The 23,481-nt window shown below is 39.3% G+C and overlaps 1 protein-coding gene across 4 annotated transcripts in view; it reads left to right on the top strand.

The window, feature by feature from the left end:
- LOC111065176 (poly(U)-binding-splicing factor PUF60-B) overlaps positions 1 to 23,481 on the top strand; it is a 100,799-nt gene that overhangs the window by 44,113 nt on the left and 33,205 nt on the right. For 2 of the 4 annotated variants that reach the window (XM_041594959.1, XM_041594958.1), the window contains exon 2: positions 11,963 to 12,010. The exons of the other annotated variants lie outside the window; for them this stretch is intronic. In XM_041594959.1, the coding sequence (XP_041450893.1) occupies positions 11,963 to 12,010 (48 nt within the window). The remainder of the gene's footprint in view (positions 1 to 11,962; positions 12,011 to 23,481) is intronic. 4 annotated transcript variants of the gene reach the window in all.

Raw genomic sequence — 23,481 nt, 5'->3', positions numbered from 1 at the left:
CACCCAGTTATAACGCTCGAACGCCCCAACGAGTGGGAAACGTCGTCTCTGGGCTGAGAGTTAAGGCAGAGAAAGAACCATCCGGTGAGCGGGAGAGCCAGCGGTGAAGCCAGTCCAAGAGTGAGAGGAGTCGCTCCGAAAAGTTCACTTTTTGAGTTCAAGGTGAATCGGCCACAGACGGTTCCTTCTCATTCTCCTGTTCCAACGCCACCTCCACCTCCACCTCCTTCGTCTTTGTGTTTGCCTTCTCCTTCTTTCGTATGTCATTCCCTGTCTCCAGCTACGACTCCCAATGTTTGCTTGAGCAGAGAATCGTCAACCGTCCGTCGTCTCTTTTTGGCTTCCTTTTCTCCTTGCTTTTTCTTGGGACTTGTGTGTGTGTGTCTGTTTTTTTTTTTGTCGTCGCCTGGCCCCATTTGCTTCGTTGCTGTCTTTAGTGGCACATAATTACATGGTGCTACCCCTGCACCCAAAGCCTGCCTACGTCGTGAGCTCTTCAAACAAAAAAAAAAACCGAGTGAAAAATTACTTGGTGCCAAATTTGTGCGACTCCCTTGGAGGCACGCAAGTCCAAAAAAATATGAAATAATTTATGTTTTATTCCAGTGACAGAGAAAGAGAGAGAGAGAGACTCAGATGTTTTGAGGTAATTTAATGTTTGTTTCTGTGGCTTAAAGCATAGATAAGATATTAAAGAAAACAAACAGAAGGAACAAGAAATTGGATATAATGTGGAATTTTATAAAATTATATAGTCTACTTTGACGATACAAAAAATTGTTGCATTAAATTCCTTTGGTCGAAACAAAAGACTTAAATTGTAATTCCAAACTGAACACTTTCTTAATCCGCTTAAATTTTATTCCATTGCATTCATCTTACTTATTTTAGTTATTATTATGTTTTCAGTAACCAACATATAAATCCCTTTACTAACTGAACAAAAAATGTTAAACCAATTTGATTTTAATTGGTTTGGAAATGCCACAGTTTTCACTTACACCCACACCCAAAATGCATTTGTGAATTGCATTTACAAACCTGAGCCCAATGTAGTAATTTGGTTGCCTTGCAGTCTCGTCATTAATTAAACACATTCCAGCTGCACTTTATGAACGATTGAGTAGCTCTGAAGTGAAACATTTTATAGTTGCTGCATATATCCCGACACTCATCAAATTGCATCGAAATGTGGGTGATTCCATTCCCAGAATCTAGCCTCGATTAAATAATTCCCATGTAGCCCAATTGTGGGTTGCGCGGAGTTCTCTTGAATGCAAATAAAAATGTAGGTAAAATTCGTTGAAGAAAAAACGCAATTCGAATGAACTTCATCATAGATGATAGACACACATCCAGGCAGACAGACAGAGAGACAGACAGACACATATGAGATCATTCATGGTGGCCTAGCTGGCCCCCAAAGGTACATATATGTATGGTGGAGGTTCATAACGCTTCATAAATCACAGGTCTAAATGCTGCAAAAGCCTTTGTCTGCCACCTCATCTCTCACTCCACAATACCAACCAACCAACCAGCTCATCCCAATCCCATCCCATCCGCAGTGGTGCAGACGGCCACAGTTGGAAGTTTGAAGCTGAGTTCAGTGAAGCGATCCGTATCCATGCTCTCTGCGCACCTAAGCGTATTAACATAAAATATTTTTTTGCACAGCAAACAAAAAAAAAAAGGTCACAAGCGTACTTTAAAGCCCGAGACTCTATATAGCTTGGGGTCATAGCTTAATACAGTTGAAAATGCCAGAGCTCTATGCTTTAAGTGCATGGGAAAGTAACCGAATCAAATGGAAATCGAGCAATCATTCATATAAATCAATCAATCGTGCGCAAAGCCAAATAATGCCACACAATTTTCGAGTGGCAACATCCCAGAACCGCATCGGAGTCCGAACCAAAGAAAGCAAAAATCAACAATTTGTTGTGTACGCTCAATTGGCTTGAGTTTGAAATGGAACCCGGATGACTGGAAGCAGGAGGCAGAAGGAATATATCTGGGAGTATATCTGCTAACAGACTCTACTCGCACAACATTTCCTTCACACATGCTACGTATAACTAAATTGAATTAAATTTCAATTAAACTTTTCAACGCCCAACGAGGGACGCAAGTGTGTAGCTGTGTGCGGTTGTCTGTAACAATATTAATTATAAAAGTGTTTAATTAGAGTGAGAGTATGAGTGAGAGGAGATGCCCATAAGCAGGCTGCAAGTCAATTAAATGGCAAAAGTGTTTGCTCATAGCTAACTGAAGGCAACGTGCGCTCTCGTCTTGCCCCATAGCCAGGCGGAGCATAACGCCCAGCAAAGTATGGGGCCGAAGTCTATGGGAAATGAATGGGGAAAACTATAATACTCCACATTGCATGGGAAGCTGTGCAGCTGTCGATGCCAAAATGGGGAAACGAAAGTCGTCTGACGATAGCCAAGAAAATTCACTCAGACAGTTTTTGTGAAAACTGTCTTTAAGTTGCTGAAGGCAGCTACAAAACATTAAGGAGTTTTCCGATTGATATTTACATACAATTGAAGTGATGTAAGCTTTCATCTGGAATTGCTTTTGAATTTTTTGTATCTATTGGAATTTTTATAGAGCTTCATAAATTTTTCGGCTAGCCATTTTTGTGAAAAAAAAATACGAAAGATATCTGGCATTTAGTGCGATTTTTCTTGATTTATTTTCAACGATTTTATGAATTGGTTTGCGGTTATTTGACCTGTCATTAGATTGGATTTACCTAGATTTATTTAAACGTTTACTTGGACAATTATTTCGTTTGCCAATGATACGAATATTCCTTTTAAAATGTTTGTGGTTGATATTTCCCTTTAAATTAGCAATTAATATGTTATTATTTACAATATTCTTGCAGTTTAGATTTTAAATAAAGTAAACACATCAACTGACATTCCATTTCACATTTTTCCGATTTATGGAAATATTATTTTGACTTGGTTTTTTCGGAGCGAAAATATTTACCCCGAAACACAAAAATTATTTCCCCACACATTTTGTTTACCGAACTAAACGAATTTGAAACAATATCGCACCGCAGCCAAGGACAATTGAAAAATTGTAAATATTCCAGATATGTGCGAATATATTTTCTGGTTCAATTATGTGCAATTTTCGTATGCCAGCATTTTAATTGCTTATATGTATAGATATTGAAGTATTATAAATGGAAAAAATGTCTTCTTGTTTTTTTTTGACAATCGAAAAAAAAGGATTTCTTTGCTATTTAATTGGAAATGCAATACAATTTAGTGGTTGAAAACGGCGCTTTTATGATGCTTGTTAGCAGTTCTATGAAAATACCCAGTTTATTATGTAATTTTTATTTGGTAGAATTTTAATTGGTTGTGTGTATAAATATTGCAATTTGATTGTCAATAAAATATAGTTTATTGATATAGTACATAATTGTTTGGCTTTACTTTGAATATGTTTGAATATTTCAAACTTCTGAAAGATATTTTATTTAAAAAGTTTTGAAGACTCTCACAAGCAATATTTAAATGAGTTTTATCAAAATTTGAAAGACTCAGAATTCCCAAAGTTGCAACTTTTTTCATATATTTATGTAAATAAAAGTTTTATAAACTAAGTTCTTTTGGCCTTTTGTGTCATATCGAAACTTTTCGTACATTTTAGTTTGAAGGAAAAATCTAACCCAACACGAGATTCCCCCCATTCATACATATGTATGTACATATGTATGCATGTACATATAGTATGTTATATAACGCGTTACAAATGATGAAAACACAATTTTCATTGCGGGTTTAGATGGGTAAATGTAATAGTTACGAAATGTAGATGCAGCAGAAATATAACCATTAACATAGACACAGAACCAGAACCCCTTTGGAACCAAAGCCACGCCACGCCACTTCACCCCCTTCGACACATGCTCAGTCATGTGTTGTGAGGAGGGGGGTGATTTTCTTTTGTGTGCGAGCCAGGAGCCAGCCCCATCATGAAAAGCAATTTCATGTTATGAATCCGTTTTCGTCCAAGGCAAAGTACCGCGCCATTTCTACTTAGTACTTTTTTTTTTTTTTGGGGATTTCATTCTATTTTGTTTCCGTTTTCGTTGTTGTTGCTGTTGCTGTTGTATTTATTGTACAATAAAATATTATATTTACAGTGTACGAAAATGTGGGCCCCCGTTTTACTGTATATGTGCAACCCTTTTTCTGGCTGTTCTTGGGTGTAGGGGCAGGTTCGCTTATGGCACACTCTAATGGTTATAAATGTTGGGACTATATGATACCGCATAGGGCTAGGCCTTTAGAAGGGAGAATCAGGTATACATATAATTGAGTAGAGTTGTTGCGAAGCTTAACAATAAATTTGGAGACACTATTAAAATGGCAACTGCCTTGGGGAGCTCTAACCAAGTGGTCAGGGTTCAAGTGGTTCAAAAGAAACAACTCTCCGCTTCCAATCTGTTCCTTTAAAATATCATAAATCCTTTAGCTGACTCCCAAGGTACCTAGCAGTCGTTTCCTCCATATTTGCCTTAGCCAACATTTACTTATATCTCGTTCTACTCTTTCACTTCCCTCTGCGGTCGCCGGAGCTGCCAACTTTTGTACTTGGGACTGCCATTTCGTTTATTCTCCTGCCGCAAATATAACGGCAGTGGCAACACCAACACCCACACCAACAACAAAGGCAGGCAGTAGCAGCAGCAGCCAGCACAGCGGCAATTCGTTCCGCCTCGCATATCGGCGCACACACACACACACACCGGACAGAAACAGGGACAGGGAAAGACACCCTCCATTTCCGTTGTATTTTTTGTTCAACCACCACAACCCCCTTAAGTATCTGACCCGCATTTCCCCCCCTCTTCAACCACCCATCTCTCCCCCTGATGTCTAGTGCATGTGGAAAAAAAAACTGAAACTATTTTCGTATTTGTAAGATTTTGGCATTGGATAAAAAGTTGCTGGAGCTTCGACAGCGTGAAAGCTTTGCCCAAAAGTAGACTACACTTATTTGTGCCCCAGTGCACTATGGGGAAAATTCCAATTTTTCGGGTATTAATTAATAACTTTTAAACTAAGCAAGATTTTTCGATGCGGTTTTTTGATTTATGCTATGTACACCCCTAGAAACATTTTTGGAAAAAGTAGGCGTGTTACCGCCCACAAATTAAAAAAAAAAAATTATTTTTTTTAATAATATTAAAAATTGGAATATCTTTATTAATATTTATTGACTATAATACTCCTTTATACATAAAAATAAAGTTTTACTTTTGGAAAAACTTCATTTTGATGAAATTCAGGAGCTAAAGAAACAATAATTTAATATTAATAGAAATTCTCTTTGTTTTTTCTTAATTCATCTTCGAAATCCTCAAAAGTTTGATATGGGCCTTCAATTTCACATAATAAGAGGATTTAAAAATCGATGGGAAGGGCAAGGCCTTTATGCTTGCTGCTTGAATCAACAAAGAGACATTGCTCTTGAGTTTTTAATAGAGCTGCTGCTTGTTTTTTTAGCTCCTACCCCTTTAACAAGTAAGCCAACTTTGGATGACCAATTTGTCGATTATTGTTCCTATTTGAGTCGCTTTTGTATAATTTTGTTGTGCTCATTAACCAATTTTAATGATTTTTTCAAAATATTTTTTGTTCCGCATGCATTTTTTCCATTTGGCATTCAAGTTTCGGCACACAATTTGACTTTTACTCTTTAAATATAGCACATGTTTTAAAACATGAATGTTTTTATTAAATCTCTTCTCAAAAAAATCCAGAATCGCATTTTCTTGTTTGCATTTGCCTTTTTCCTTGCGCCATACATCAAACAGCTGCTCGTTTGAAAACTTGAAGTCCGCTGCAAAAAATTAATTTGCGGAGATAGTGCGCAAAAGTGTGCATTTAGACAAAATGCTTTTAAATCAAAATTATTAGCTCTACGACATACAATTGGACGTACACTTGTCAACCCTAATACTTTTTTTATATGTCTCCACGAACTTGAAATATATTTCCAAGAAATGTGCTTTGAGAACGTTTCCTACTTTTACAAAATATTAATAGAACACGCACAACTACAAAGTATTAGTACAACCATTACATAGTTAAAACCCGTGTGATTGCTATCCTTTTTAAATTTCACAAAAAGAATGTTTCGCGTTTGAATAGTGGCATTTTGAAAATAGGCTGCAAAAATATTGCAATCTTAAAGCAAGTGCTTTTTTACAGCAACAGCTGACTTTAACAGCTGTTAGACTTAACAGTGATATGTTATATAACATTTTTGGTATTGGACTTTATAGTTTGAAGTTTTCTTAATATGTTACCAAAAAAAAACAATCAATTTTAATACTTTGATAAAATGACTAAATACCCGAAAAATGGGAATTTTCCCCATAGTGCAGTGTGGTACGTGTATGTGTGAGTGTGTGTGTGTGTGTGTGTAAGTCCAATTTCTGTTTGGATTTCGATTATTTGCTGCTATTGTTGAGGGAATGGGATATGTTTGTTGTCGCTAGCACTTTTGGCACTTTTCTTCTGGCAAAACGCTTTAACGTTTTCAACATCTTGATGCGACAGAAATAGATAAATTGCAATGGTAAAAATATACGATAAATTCTTCGATTTATTATGAAAACATATAAATTAATTGGTTTTACTTTGTACCTCTAAAAATATTTTTTTTAAATAAGCATAGCTCATAATTTCTTTCAGATGAAGTTAAATAGCTAGAAAGGGGCGCCCAAATATGTTCCACCAAATTGGAATCAAGTTACATATGGTTATTCCCACAGTCATACCCAACGAAAACCCATTCAATTTCATTTAGAATCTTCTCATAAATTTTGCATAATTTTAACAACCCTAAAAGGTTCTCTCTCTCTATACGAAAAACTTTTATTTGTCAATAGTCATTTTTATACGAGTTTTATTTTATGTTTATTGTTTCGGAATGTTGTGTGTTTCTGTCACACATTAGAAGTGAACAATTTGGTTGCCTGTCAAAACATTCGAACACCCAAATTGTCCAAAGCAATTTGAAATGATTTGGGTGTCACTTTTGGGATACTGATACTGCTTGCTTGCTTGCTTGCTTGCTTGTCTGTTTGAAATATTGATGTGAGTCCCGACACGACAAACCATTTAACGCATATGCCCCTAAACCCCAAAACGAAGCGGCCCATAAATGGCATAATTAACGCATATTAAATGTCACCATTAAAATGGACAGCCCCAACAGTTCCAGTCCTCTGGTCGCTGCGTCCGTCTGTCCTCGTTAATATCGAGCTGGAGAATTACGTATGCATATTGTGGGCTCAGAGCTCGGAAATCGGAGCTTTGGTCTCTCCGACCCTGCCCAGAAGTGAGTGAATCATTTAAACATGGAAGTCAGCCCCGAGCAGCAAAAAGCTCTTTAAACGGCTTTGGTTTTTATGTGCAATTATAAATGTTTTTTTCCATTTCGAGAAAAAACACAAAGAAAAAAAACATACTATATAATTTATAAGCGATATGTATGTATGTGCACATGACTGATGCCAGAGGAATATTTTATGTATATTTCTTCTTTTTTTTTTGTCGTTCACCTTGAGGGTTGGCTCTCCTCTCACGAAAAAAAAAAAAACATAACAAAAAAGAATAAATGCAATTAAAATGCAGTTTATGGCGACACACCACCAATGATGGAGGGAGGGAGGTAGGTAGGAAAGGGAGCGCCAGAGACCGGAGACCAGAGACTGGAGACTCGTGCCAGTTACAATTCGTCATATCGATGAATATTTGAGTTCCATTCCATATAGTAGACCACAGCCAAAACGCGATTCGATGCGACTCGACACGATTCGCCGCGACCAACTCGACTCGCGCGCTCTTTGTGTGTGTGTGTGTCAGATTTATGTGTTAAGCTCTTTGGGCAATGCCAGAAAAATTGTAATAGACAGTCGGACAGACATACAGTTGTTACGGCTTTTATATGGTCTGACAGAGTTGTCAAATGGCTCTACAAAATCCAAAGCGAAAGTGCGCGAGAGAGAGAGAGTACGAGTATGCCTGCTGTGTGCAGAAATCCACTTAATCCGCTTTATGGATATATTTTGGAATCAAAATTGTATTGCTATTTGCATTCCAACAGGTTCTGAGAGTTTTAAAGATTGTGCACCATTCGCTGCGTGTGGGAGCGTTTGGGATATGCCCACAGCTGCTCTATGGCATTAGAAAAGGGTATCTAAACTGAGTACATTGTCGATCTTCAGATGTTCAAACCTTTATATAATGTGAGCGTAGGTTGCTTATGAACTTATAAAGCCAATAATACTTCAACAAAAATTTCAATTGTTTGTACTGCAACTATTCCTTTTGAGCGACAACTAAACCTCTAACGCTACCAAGTCTGATACTCGCAAACCCTTGCCGAATGAATCCACTACATAAATAATCGTATTTACCAAATTAACAACGATTATACCTAAGTAGTCCTTTTTTTATAGCCATTTATTAGCTATTTTCGAAACCATTTTCTACCGCAACTAAACTTTGTTTGTAGTTTACTGAGTTTTAAGCTTCGACCACGACAAACCAGAGACCGAGACCGATACCGAGAACCCTTTCAGTGCCGCGTGCATTTACATACTTTCATACTCCATACATGCATACATATGTATGTATATGCATATTTGATGCACAAAGCGACCAAAACGTTTAACTAACGTTTTATAATACACATGAAGCCCCCCAAAGCCTCGCCCCCCTTGAAACGTAAGCTAGTTTACGCCTCTGAATCGATTAAAAGGATTGCGTGCACATTTTTAATGCCAATTTGTTGTTGGGAGGGCAAGCAGCCAGAAGGATGTGCTGCTCGAAACGCTTAGGGATATGCAAATGCTCAAGAGGTGTAAGGATATGCAGAAGAGGCAGTACAGTACACTGCCCTAAGGCTGAACCAATTGGAATGGAAAGTAAAAAGGAGATTTCCTTTGTATTTAATTGGCCATCTAACCTCTAAGGCGAGCAACTAGAAAGCTGGATGGTTGAGCGTTGTTTTTGTATTTATGATTTATGTGAATAAAATATCCCTGAAAGTTAGGCAATTCCTTAATCCCATTTGTGAAAGTCTGCGATGTGGCAGATAAATCTTATAAACATTTAAAAATATTTTACATTCATTTAGAATCAAATTTGAATATTTAAACTAATTATTATATTCGTTTTCTTTAATTTCAGGTAAGCGACAAAGCCTCCAATGAACAACTAAATCAGGGATAGCAGTAGTAAGCATTGGTATTCTGTGTGTCCTGTGTAAGCCCTAACCCCATGTAGACCAACTAATTTAAATACCCATCTACATATATGTACCTATAGTCGTGTATATGTATATATCTATGTGTCTGTAATTCTAACAAAAATATACTTTTCTCTTTACACTACAAAACATTACATATTGTGCTAGTATTTTTGTAGTTTTAACAACATCAGAAAACCATTCTACCATCCCATACCATTCCCATACCAAAAACAAAATCGACATTAACATATCTGACAAATACAAATTGAAAAGCAACATTTTATCTAGGTAAAAATCTATTACATTTGCATACAATTTATGGCAGGAAATTAAAAATGTTTTTCCTTCTGGTTTCCTGTTTTTTTTTTTTGTTTTTTTTTGACAATTTGCCAAGATTTTTCACTCCCGATTGTGGATTGTATTTGGTATATCCGCATTTTAGGAAAAGAGCATTGTGTGTGGATACTTTTGGCTGGCAGTGTTTTTGGCGGCGGCTTATCACATAATCATTTTAACTGTGTTCGCGAATCTTTTTATTTAATTAGGAAAATGTGTGTGGGTAGGAAAGCGGGGAAAGTCGCTTAATTAGCAGCAGTTTTCCAAAAATTCACATAACGCTCTATGAATAAATAAAATATATGTATGTATTATTTCCCTTCTTTATACTGATGAAATATTTCCTTATAAATATATGCATGTATTTTTGTGTGTGTGTGTGTGGGAATAAGACTTAGTTTTGCTCTTAATTACAAATGAGTACGTCCCTTGGGCCTTTCCGCCTGATGCGCTCTCTCATTAGCCTTTTCAGGCGAGTCTGCTCCACCGCCTCCCCAACCGCTCCTTGTTGACATTTTGGTGTCACATCTAGGAAGGGAAAATCCTACATTTTGGCCTACATTTCAGTGGAGAGCACCCACCACACGTGACAGGTGGCAGAGGAAACGAGCACGCGGGGGTAACGAGAAGATGAGAGCAAAGATACACAAAATATCTTTGGGTTAGGTAAATTTGTCCTGAGGGTTTAGTTTCAAGTAGAGAGACAAATTAGTAGGGGAAAGCATTTCCTTTCATTGCTTATTGAAGACTAGAAAATACTTTAAGATGTATTATCTCTCATCTCTCTTTCCAAAGCAGTTGAAATACCAGATATTAGCTCTTTAGAGTACGCCACCTAAACATAAAATAGTCGAAATATTTCCCCATGCATATTACTTCTCCCTGTTATCCCATCCTGCTGGCATTCTATCCCCCCACCCATTTTACCTGACATTCTGTTGAAATTACAACCATTATTAAGTATACGCCAGAGGGGCCATCCTACACACAGCAAGTTGAACATTTATGCCAATTAAATTTGAAATATAAACACACACACACACACTCGCACCCACAAAATAAACACATCCAAAAACGGTGCATACCAAATAAATAGTAAACATTTGTACTCCGTTTACATATTAAATTCGTATTTTTCGCATACTCGTATTGTATTTATTTTTTTGTACTCTCTTCCTGTTTTGCGGTAGTCGTAGGATATTTATGTTGTGTGTCTAGCAAAATAGTTGTGTTGCATAATTTAACATAGTTTTTCCTGTACTGTCCTAGAATTTATTGTATTTTTAACCAAACAGGAGAGCCGAACATGAATGATTTATAATGATATTTATACATGTATAAAATTCGAAGCTGACTTGGTCACCCTCCCCCCTTTCGATTCCCGTTGTCGTTGTTGCTGCTGCTGCTGCTGTTGGTTTGGCTTACATTTGATTAATTTCATATATATGTATGTATATACAGTGTATATGTTTTCATTAGCGCATTTTAACATGGTCTTCTCCCCCTCATAAATAACTTGACTGTTTACAATTGGTTTTGGTATTGGTATTTTAATATAAATAAGTAAACAACATTTTTAATTGGTGCAGCCACAAACAAAAAGAAATATAGGAAATATTGTGCATTGCATAAATAATTTTGCATCAATCATGAAATATATTGTAAAATACTTGAACCTTAACCCCCCCGTAGTCGTTGCTGATAGATCTGTGTATCCGAGTGGAGGCACACTGATTTATTCATTATCCACTTGATGCTCCACTTGACAGACGCTTCAATCCACTTATAGAATAATCGTATATTGAAAATTCATGTAAATAGATTTCTGCGTGTTTTGTGTCTGTCCCTCCCTCTCCCCCAACCCTTCTCCATTCATGAAAAACTAAAATCAAAATTCATGGCAAATATTTAAAAATATTATGTGCATTTTGTAAATATTATATACACACCCCCCCTTCCGTATGTGAGACCCACAACACCCATTGAATAATAAATTAATCAATAACGAGCCCTCGCCATGCATTTTAATTGACATCAAACGCATTCGAAACGTGTTTGGCCATCATCAAAAAAACAGAAACGAAAATAAATACCCAGAACGTTGTCAATGTACGACATATGCATATCCATACCCCCCACCCCCCTCCAAAACCATTTATAAATATCCATACAAATGATGTAGTCAAAACCCCATAACATGAGCTCACAAAATAACCAACAAACAAAAATCAGCAAAAAGTTTTATAAGTGAGATCGAAATGAAAAAAAAAAATTGTTTTACCAGTGGCGACTTTTCTTCTTTTCTTTTCCGGTTTCTTTTATATTTCAGGTTTCAGACACCCATTAAAGCGTTTGCCTGCCTGACAGCAGCCACAAGGTAAGCTCTAACCAGCTGATCAAAGCCCCCACATAAACCGAAATAAACCAACCACCCAAATTCTACTCGTAACCAGTATTAAATCCTTAAGCTTAATTCAATTACAATTGTTATACGATTTTCCATGTGTTCTGTGTGTGTGTGCTCTGTTCTCTGGTAGATACAAAAACAAAAATTTGATTGGCTCGTAATTAAAACCAAACGCTAAAATTATACAAATTATAATTAGAAAATAAATATAGCAAATGTTTGTGGTTTTATCATTTAATTTTTTCCATTAGCATTGTGGATAAAATGTAATAATATTTTATTGTTCTTAATACAATTTGTATAATATTTTTTATATATTTTTGGAATAGATTTTTCTTAGAAAACTTTTAAGTATTTATGGTTATACGAATTGATTTGTACACAATCCAATTTGTAGATGTAGTCTAGAGTTTAGTTTGAGGTTTTACTTAGAAACAAATTGGTCACAATTTATTTAATATGTTTTTAAAAATTCTTTAAATGCATTTTTTTGTGGAAAAACTAAGCCAAAGGCTTAGGTTAGTTTTTCTTTTAATCCAAGTATGGTAATTTAAAGTTTGAGTTAAGTTTTCCATTCAAATAAATGAATATCAAAAATGTGTAAGATGTACGTATGTAAAATGAGCATCCCAGGGAAGCATTTCATCATTCCAGATTTAAAGAAAATAATTTAAAATTAAAAATTCTACTATAAAGGTGCCAATCGTAAAAGAAACTCTGGGTTGAGCAGTAAATTAAACCACTAAATATCCACAAAGAAAACAAAGAAAAGGATGCCGTTTGTACTGAACTTTAAATTGAATTGAAAGCCTTCACAGCTTTCTATTAGGCAGCACAACTGTTAAACCGCAACAATCGAACCCAGCTTAATCTTTAGCCCTGGCCAAAACCCAATTTGAATTTCAAATAATATGCCTATCGAACATACACAGGGACCATGGGCCGCCCTGAAGGCCATTGGAATCCAACAATAAGAAACATATTTATGCATAAAACAATAAACAGTCGAGGGGGTCGTGGGGGAGGGGGGGGGGGGGGGAATCCAAGGCAAAAGGAGTGAATGGCAGGAAGGTTTAATCCCATTTGCGGCTGCTTGTTGCATTTGGCAGACAGACATCCTTGGCCGACAGATCCTGGCACGCTCCTCCTTTGCCTGCTGTGTGTGCTGTGTGCTGTCTCTGGCCTGCAGTTATTAAGTCTTCTTCGCCTGCTGTTAGCTTGTTATAATTTTATTGTTCATACATATAGATATGCTTGCCTTTGTTGTACAATTTGTTGTCGGGCAGCGGGGGAGAGCAGGGTTAGACTGAACTCTAAATGTATCTAATGTCTCGGCAATGGAGCGTACGTGTTTATGGTCCCTGACTTGGATGCTTCTTCGGCCTCTCTGTATGTCTGCCTGTCTGTTGCAAATATTGCCAATTGTATTTTGTTGCTGCTTCCAATCTACAATATTCGCACACAGGTGTTGCCTCTTATGTTCTGCTCCTCTTGTTCACAACTTATCAGATTTGCATTAAAATTGTACTCTTGAGGCTTTAAATTAAAGATGGGCTAAGCAGTCCGTAGAGACAGATAAAGTCTCTCAGCTGCAACAATCGCCCCTCCCCTAGATTTTAAACGATAATTACATAATCACAATCGTAACCGGTGATAATGACAACACTTTAGCGCCATCAAACACATCATAAAAAATGGAGAGAGAGAGAAAGAGAGTGGGACGGACAGGCAGGGAGGCAACCCGCTAGAAACATCAATTACCAGAGCCAGACGACGACGCTGAGGCCAACAAATTGGACACCAACCAGAACACACACACACACACGACAGCATTGCAAATGGCTGCCAACAACAGCAGCAGCAGCAGTGGCAGTGGCAACAACTACACACATACAAACACTTGCCACATGCAATATTTTATCTGCTAATGTGTAATTATAAACAATTTTGTTGTTTGTTATTTATAATGGTGCAACAAGGGAGCCAGCCGCCGCACAACCAAATAAAAACTATAGAAACTAAAGCATTTTTTTTTGGTACCCATTTTACATCGAATGCAAAGGGCATATAGTCAGTACAAAGGCAGAAGAATGAGTTGGATCCTGGGACTTTGTGGGAGCAGTGGGCATCTGCTTCTCTTGTTGATCTGCTTAGGTTTAAATAGTCAGGTGATTGGTACAGGGATACAATTAGTGGTAATGGTTTTCCGTAACCACCTACTCCACAAACAATATCCAGGAATATGCTGTGGGAAATCATGAGCAGCAGTCATCATTTGCTGCAGGGGTATCCCTATAGTCGACTATTGTTGTGCCCCACTTAATGTTGTTGCTGTTTTGTAATTGTGCAGCCATTATTTCAGCTATTGTTGCTGCCGCGTTTGTTGCATTGTGCGGGTGCAATTTTAACAAACGACTGACGATAACAATCGCTGGCAACTTGTCCCGAGAGCGGGCAGAGAGAGAGGGCTGCCAGCATATGAAAGGGGTGAGGAATGCGTGAGTCCAACACATTTGCCACATACCAAAACTGACAAACGATATGCCATACACCCCGATGTGCGATATGCGAAATAAGCAGGGGGGGTGGGGGAAATGCGGTAAAAGGTGCTAAAATTCCATGACAGAAAATGTTGTTTCCAGCCAAAAAAAAAAACAAAAAAAACTGAAAAGACCATTGAAAATAAAATGGCGTGAAACACGCAACAGCAGCAGCAGCAGCAGAAGTTACAACAACAAATGGCTCCAAATTAATTGCATTAAAATTTATGTTTAGAAATTAAAACTTGGCACTGTGGCACTTCGTGTTCTTTCTGCGGTTTCATTTAGTGGCTGCAGCTGCAACTGCAACGTGCAGTGCTGCTGCTCTCTGGAAAGTAGACTACATAAAAATTGGATACTTATTGCAAATTGGGAAATTTTAGCGATACTCTGGATGGGTGATCTTTAAACACAGTTGTTGAGGGGGTTGAAACTAGAGCATGTGTCATGGATCTGGAGACCAGTGAAGGGAGAGAGGTTAAATACACCAAAGAGATTTCTTCTAATGGATTCTCCTTTATGCAAAGAACTCTGAGAGAGTCGTGTAGCGACCGATCTGCCAGCGCTTTCAGAGAGTCGCCGATAACAGTGTGGTAACAGTAGCAGTAACAGTGCGGCAACAGGGTGTTAAACGGAGCGCTGTAACATGCGCTGTTGCTCTCTTACTGCTGCTGCTCTGAACATAAGAAACACAAAAGGCCCTCCAGGGGCTATTAATGCTTCCTAGCTAAGGGTAAAGCTACAGTTTATTCTCATTTTATATCCTACAAATGTAAGCATTAACAGGTACAGTCGCAATGGTACTGCAAAGCCTTATTCATTGTCCCGTGACAACCAATTGTCCCCTCGTGTTCCACTGTCACTTTTTCTGTCCTCCACTGTCTGCTCACTTTTGTGTCAAATCCATCTGCAGACAGACAGGGTTGACTCGTTGATGCGTTTACCGTTAATTTACCGTTTTCCCCGTCCTATAAGGTCCCCTTCTTAAGTCATGGGCAAAAACGAGAGCATACTTTTCAGCTGCAAACAAAACAAGACTCGGACCACAATCAATTAAAGTTGCACTGTGGCTGGGACAGGGACATCTAACGTTAGTTGGTTTCTGTGGCACGCAGCTGCTGCAAAACGCAGAGACAGTGCGGTGCGGTGTGGTGCGGTGCGACGGCCACACAAGCCCCATTACAAAGGCTACACGGGAAATGGTTGAGTCTGGGGATGGGTTTGCTCTACTGTTCCAATTATTGTCGCCCTTTCACCTGATTCTGTATGTGTTTTTTTTTTTTTTTTATTGTGTATGCTGTTCGGTTTTGGGTTTGTTGGGTTCGCAGTTGCTGTGGCACTTTTAATTTCCCAGTCGAACTACCCAGTGGCACTTGCCAATGCCTTTTTGCTCTCTAACCGGAAGCGTATTGTTACGGAAGAGCAACGCATCCCTCTGGCATGCTCTGTGCCTTTTTTTGGCTTTGCTTGTTTAACAACATCCGCCTGGTGGCAGGACTTTAATTACGTCGGGCGTTACGTTTTTTTGTCCGCCTTTTTTATTTTGATTTTTTTTTTCCCCTGTTGCACTTGACTCAATTTTGGGTCAAGTTGTTTCGTTTTTGGGGCGGGCCAATTCCTGGAATTGACAATGACAGTTTGCCCAGAAGGGAATTTAATGCTCTGATGGCTACAGCAGCAACAATAAAAATTTCCATGGAAATGGTCATCAGGCCATCAGGAAGGCGAAAGCCTTGGCACTGACTAATCAATCCAGATTACTTGACTCCTTCTGTGGCAATCTGTTTTTGGCAAAGTGAACCTTTTGCCATTCTCCTGCTCGGGCCAATCTTCTTTGGTTAGTCTCCGCTCTGGCAACTCTGGCACAACCACTTAATTTCCTACATTGCGTATACGAAATATCGATGCAATTTCCTTGCAAACGGAATTTATTGCACAACTGGATGAGGCATTAGAAGCTGCCAGACAGCAACCAGCCAGCCCAGCCAGCCCAGCCAGCTGTCTTTATTGCAATTACATTGCCATTTTGCCCATTTTTGATTCGCTCGCTAATAGAATTCCAGCAGCAATCCGCACTGTTGTACAGGTCCCACTCCTGCAAGTGGGGGAGTGTGTGTGTGTGTGCAGAGCTGATGATTTATGCATTGGCCAACACCTTTTGGGGTGGTTAAAAACGGGTTACGGGGCGGCTGGGTTGCGCTGGCTGTGTGTGCCAGCTTATGTAAATTCATGCGAATCGCGTTTTCAATTTTTGGCTTTTGTTGTTTTTTGGCTCTGCTGGAAATATGCAAATGAAGCTCATAATTTGCTTACAGCTAAAGGCGGGAAATTACCAAAAATGAACTACGATGCTGAACAATGGGCAGAGAGGCAATGGCAGTGGAATAAAAGTGGTGGGTGGATGGGGAGGGGTATGGCAAGGCAGTACGTGAGGGAATTGGTGCCAAAAACTTTTAGCCACAGGGCAGCAGCAGTGCACAAACTTTCATTGCGAAACTCTCTTGTGGCTGGCACGGACCCTGGCCAAGTAGCAAAAGATAGGATAAGGTTTCCCCCTCCCCCCAGGCCACGAAATGTACACCAGGTCCTGCTGTTGCTACTCCACCAAAAAACGAGAGAGAATCTTCCAAAAGAAAAAAAAGGGGAAACTTTAACACTGCACACATGACCCATTAATAAGCGCACGGCATTTGCTGGTCGGTCATTTCATTGGGGTACATGGGCCATGCAGCAAGCAGTATGGGAAGTGGGCAACATAAATTTCGTAGGCAGCCATGAACTGCTGCTGCCACAGCTGGGGGCAAAGTTTACACTTCCGAGCAATTTAAAAGCGTTTATCTATTCGAAAAATGCCACAAACATTCACTCAAAAAAGGCTCTGAGGAAGTGCACTTTAATAGTTTAATTTCGATATCTGAGAAAATCAGCGTACGAATATCTTAATGTTGCAATATATCAAGCCACATCTGTGACAGGGGGCTGAAGGTCAAGGCTGCAGGCATAATTAAAAATTCCACTGTAGCGTGTGTGGGGGGCGTGGCACTCACCCACATACGCGTATCTTATGGATACATGTAGCCAGAGACTTGCAGCTACAGAGTTGCAGTCGGAATGGCCTGCCAATGGCAAGTCAATGATAATGAGTCAAAAAGCGGAAGCTATGAATAAATTGTGCCGTGCACGAGAACGCAGATACACACACACATAGACGCAGATACACACACATAGACGCAGATACAACTACATAGATACAGATGCATGAACAAGCAGTCAAGTGCTTAATATGCAGGCAACGTTCGCGCTATACAGGAAACGGTGGGGCGGTGGTGCGGTGGTGCGGTGGGGGAAAACAGAATGGATATCGTGCAAAGACCAGATAGATAGATAGATACCCTGACCCAGAGGCGGACTTGCTCGCACGCTGCGAGCTTCATCAACTCAATATAACCTATAACCGCTATGGATACGTATACGTAATACCCAAATCATAATTGGTAGGAGGGGGAGGGACTTTGGCTGGCACAGGCCCAATATGCGTTCAATTAACTTAACGTTTTGCGTTAAGTACGTGCTGGTGTGGCGTCCCACTTAAACGGCTTATCCTAATTATAATTTATGCATACCAAAAGCGAAGGCCTGTGAGGAATCCAGGATGTCCGGCTGACACAGCAAACGCTTTATTACTGGATGCATTTATTGGTTGAACTTTCGATGGATTTCGCATGTAAATGCAACTTTAAATCTTAACTTTGAGACAGAAAATCGAATGATAAATCTCAATGCAAGCAAGACTTAATCCAGAATTGTATGGAAACTCAATTTGGATATTGATTATACGCATATGCAATGGCGATTCATCACGTAATTATAATCTATAGCTTCCATAGAAATCATTTCATTGTTAGCCACTCTTCGGGCATGTCATTTGCCCAACTAAACCACACAGAGCTGGCAGGTTTCATAAGGACATCCGTGCATCCTGTGGGAGAGCAGCAACCAGATACACAGAGCGGACAAAGTTAGAGACAGGAACAGGGACAGGCACAAGCATAGGCACAGGCATAGGGACAGGCACAGGCACAGGCACAGGCACGGGGACAGGATGAATGGAATGGGATGGGATGGGGTGGACGGACGTTCATTTGACGTCAGCTGCGGGCCAGGTGAAGCAAATTCAATTAAACTTTTGTTTTTTTGCACTCCCCTTCCCCCGCCCGCATTCCTATATTCCACGGGCACAGCCATAGCTGTGCTGGCCAAATTTATACAAATGGCAAGTCACGTAAGTCCTTTGGCAGGCCATGCGGTGTGCGGGGTGCGGGGTGGCCACGTTTCACATTAGAGGCCATTTGGCTTTAAATAAATATTTAAGCCACCATAATTGGAAATCCCAAAAAGTGCAATTAAACAATGGTCCCAATGACACAACTTTTCCAAAGCTTAAAGTTCGCTCACTTTTAATGGAAACGGAAATGGATATTTTCTTGACCAAATCGATTGTGTGGTGACTGGACACGAACCGCACAGCTGTCGAAGTTAATTAGGTTATGAACATTCTCTGCAGCAACTGAAGCACAACTTTCCCTCTGTGTGTCTGCTCCTCTGCTGTGGTTTTAAAGCCTGTGGCCTTAAGCTCCTTGAGCATATCTCTGTGTTTCTTTTTTTTTTTTTTTAATTTGCTGCTTCAATGTTTTTTTTGTATTGGTCAGTTTTGCTGTTACCTTGCCTGGATGGGTGGGCAGGGAGGGGTGGCACTTAAATTTTTGATTGCAGCTAATTAAAAAAAACGCATCAAAACAGAATGTAGAGCAAACTCAAAGTGTGCAAAATTGCAACAGGGGAAAATGCTCAAAAAAAGGTAATAGTGAATGGGCAATGAACGAATTATGACTGCTCTCTCTCTCTCTCCTGAATTGTGGTTAAAAAAAGGGATCCTTTTAGATGCGCAAAATATATTAAATAAATGGAATAGATACTAATTTAGATAGCAACTAACTTTAATGGTAATTGACATTTATTTTTGGAATTTAATTTTGCTATGTTTGAACGGAACTTCATTCGTCGTAAAAAGTTTTTTCAAAGAATATTTCAAATACAATTTTTACCTTGATATAGAATTCTGCTTGACTTGACTGAAATTGCTAGAAAACTCAACATACCCAACATGACCTGCACAGGGGTCTCGTGTTAGGGTAGATACATATACATGCATGCATACATATACATATATGTATAAAAAAAGGGCAGATAAATATTTAACAAGCTGCAAAGAAGAGACAAACAAACGCAGCACGCACGCACACACACACACAGAGAGATACTCGCATGGATAGGCACACACACACACACACACACACACACACACACACACACACCTTGTTGGTGCACACACTTCAAAAAAGAAACTTTGAGAGACAGCCAGCCAGAGCGAGCGAGCGAGAGAGAGAGAGAGAGAGATAGCCACAGAACGAGAGATAGAAACAAGTGAAACAAGGGAGAGCGCAGTGAATGGAGTGGAGCAGGACGAGCAGTCGACACTTGAACATTAAGCAACAAACTCACGACGTGATAAATTTTCCGTACTTTGAGGGAAATGAAAATAAATTTTTCACCCCAAAAAACCCGGAAACTTTGGCCGGTCTAGGATGCTGAAATTACAGGGAAAGATAAAAAAAAATTAAAATAAAATAGAAATAAAAGATTATATACAAATTAAAGGACTACTTTTAAAGTTGAAAATTATATAAAAAATATTTTTAAAAATCCAAAGATTACGAGCATAAGCAAAAGTGTAGATACTGCTTGGTCTTTAGAGGTTGCACTGTACTTGACTATGGGAGAGAAACCCACAACCAACTATTTTCACAGGGTAGTGAAGTGTGAGCCATTTCTGGTCACAAACTAAATAATTTTTAGAAGTTCTACTGTACTTACATTTGCAGCCAGGAGTTACTTTCAAGGATTTCCTTTTTCTATGGAACAAATTAAAATTAAACATCGTTTGATGTTGGCCATGTGGCCGTTTTTGCAGCAATTACTGTGCCAAAGTTCTAATGTAAATAAAGAGACAAATAAAACATTTTACCAGCATTTACGGGCATGCTAAACCAAGCTCATTTCGAAGGCTTTTATGTACGTAGTATATGCAGTAATTCAAATACGTGTATTACCATAATGAAACATTGTACAATTCGCACATACGTATGTATGTTTCAAGGGTAATTTGCTAACAGGAACATGGAACAGGAACAACAAACACAAAGATCTTGCTACTAAATTAGCTACAACTGAAACTGTGTGCTGCTCGTATTAAATAAATTATTAATACTCAACGGTTCATGGTACTCAACATTTCTGGTATCTATGGGCAATATTCGAAATTCTGCTCCCCTCCTAAACAATATTCAGTTATCAATCTATGAAAAGTTTGGATGTTCACAGCAGTGAAATTAATCAAGGATTCGTTTGAAATGAAGTCGAAATCGAGAGAGAATCCAGCTTATGCTGCACTTAAATATGAAGATGCAACTACTTTAATATCTGCGAGCAAATGCAAAATGTCTGAGGCTCTCCTACAATTCGTATACCAGAAATTGCAACAAGATGGAACATCAGCCAGACAGACAGACAGACAGACAGACAGACAAAGAGACGTTGGTCACTTTTTTTGGACAGAACAAAGCCTACTGCCTGTCAGTTTAGGCTCTCTGTCTCTGTGTTGTGTTCCCGGTCCCCCCCTTATACCAGCCCTTGTCTGCCTTTTAGCTTTTTATGCTTATCAGACGGTTTGTTCTGTTTTTGCAGTCGCTGCATACTTTTAGGCGCATATCACGCCATGTACAAAAGTTGTTCGTGGTACTGGGTTCGTTGCACTGCTCCGCCTACTAACTGCAATGAAAATTGCTACGCGCCAGAGTTTTATTGCCCGGAAATGCCTTTTCGGGGCTAGACGAGGGCCCAAAGTTTTACTTGGAAAAACACGTATCCGCCCAGCCCCAAAAACCAGCCCCAGAGTATTCCATTCCAAAGAATCTACAACGGAGTAAAGCTCGAATTGCAGTTGCAATTTTTCGGCTGCGATTGTCGCATGTTTGAACGCAGTAAACGAGCATATGGAGGAGAGCCCGAACTTCGATTATGGCAGCTAATAAAAGATGGTTCTTCCTGCTCCCACCACTGCCAGCCCAGCAGCGCCATAGGCGCATTTTGAAATTCACGATTTATGGGAATTTTATGGCACTTGGGGTTATTGTTCTTCTTGTTGTTGTTGTGGATCCTAATTCTTTTTTTTGTTGTTGTTGAAGTTGTTCCTCGCCTTGTCGCCTGTTTGGCAGCAGGTCATAAAAATTCAATTATGTGAATGGGGGGCGGTGCAGACCGAAACAAAAAGTCAGAACGAAAGAAAGCCCATAAAAATGAATGAATGCTGATTTTCTCAGTGAGACAAAGAGAGAGAGAGAGAGAGAAGTGCGGGTCTGCGAAAAGTATGCCACACACATTTTTTTTGTATTATTTTACACGGCTTTGACACACATGCATATATGATATATATATAAATGGAACACATACTGCGGCACAGAGAGGTGCGGAATGTGTGGTAGATGCTGGAATGGCATGGGTTGGTTTGGGATACAAGAATTGCCAAAATGAAGGAAACCCCCTGGGATGCCAGCACCACCACAAGAGCACCTAAGAGTGTGCGCCTTCAAAAATGTAGCTTGTATGCAAAACGGATGCGATGCGATGAGAGTAGGAAAAAGCAGGTGGAAGCTACATGCTTGAGAAATAGAATAGGGGCAAAAGTTGCCCCTGCTTGAGAAATGCAAACTAAATGGAAACCAGGACCTGTTCTGGTTTTGAATTCAACAGCAAGCAATTATTTAAGTAACTTTTCTAGGGTATATACAAAGTTGTACTCTACAAGGAATTAAAGTTGAATATTTATTGTGATAGATAGTTCACGAATAGAGGGGTTCTTTTCTCTCCCTTTGTTCGAATCAACAGCCGCTTCTTATCTCTTTTACTTGCAGTTGCAGTTTGGTTTCGGTTAGCTCTGTTAACTCACTGTTAGTTCTGTACGCTGTGTGACTCTACAGACTCTGTTACTGGCTGTGGCCTCCCTCCGAATCCCACTTGCTTTAAATAATTTTCCTTCCACAAATAGATAAAATGGATGTGCATTGTAGCATTTGGAAACATGATCCATCTCTATCTATCTCTCTCTCATCGTCTAAACACTTTTACATTTAAATATTGACCCGCCATCAATTGAGGGTGTAAGGCAATCGTCTGATGGATGGCTCAACATCCGAGAGGTTAAATGCCTGCTTATATCCTTTTCAGAAAAGCCTTCTGCTGCTGCTGCTGTGTGTGTGTATTCTTTTCACAAAACTTTGCATTATTCCCCTGTAAGTGGTGGGTGGGATGGTAAAGTGCTTCGCCTCAAATCTCTCTCTTGTCTTCGCTTTGCTTTGCTTTTTTCCGTATTTTTCCGTAGTGTGTTTGCGGCTGTAGTTATTAACCTCTTTCCGTGTCTTCTTTGTTGCACTTGATAAACTATAGCCGTATAAGCCAAGCCATAGGAGCCGCTTATGTATGTAAATATGCTTGGCATATCCGTACTTTGAGGCTTTGGGCCCTACTCTGTCTTAAGAGCAGAGCCGCCCTGTACGAGTATATATTTGTTTGCACTTGGCCAAAGATAATTGGCACTCGACATGGCGCCAGGAACAAAAATGTGTGTGTGTGGCTAAGAAATGTGACTAATCATCATTATGATTGACAAGTCACAACATGGATACTCTCAAGGAGTCCACAAGTCATTCGATTCCTGCCTGCGTCCTGCCTCCTGCCTAGCCCCTACATATATCCGCATTTTCCACATACATTTTCGAATGACAT

This window comes from Drosophila obscura, unplaced genomic scaffold (assembly GCF_018151105.1).
Source record: "Drosophila obscura isolate BZ-5 IFL unplaced genomic scaffold, ASM1815110v1 contig_4, whole genome shotgun sequence".
NCBI lineage: Eukaryota > Metazoa > Arthropoda > Insecta > Diptera > Drosophilidae > Drosophila > Drosophila obscura.
The sequence above is the reverse complement of the archived record's forward strand: the minus strand, read 5'-3'. Positions and strand labels throughout refer to the sequence as shown.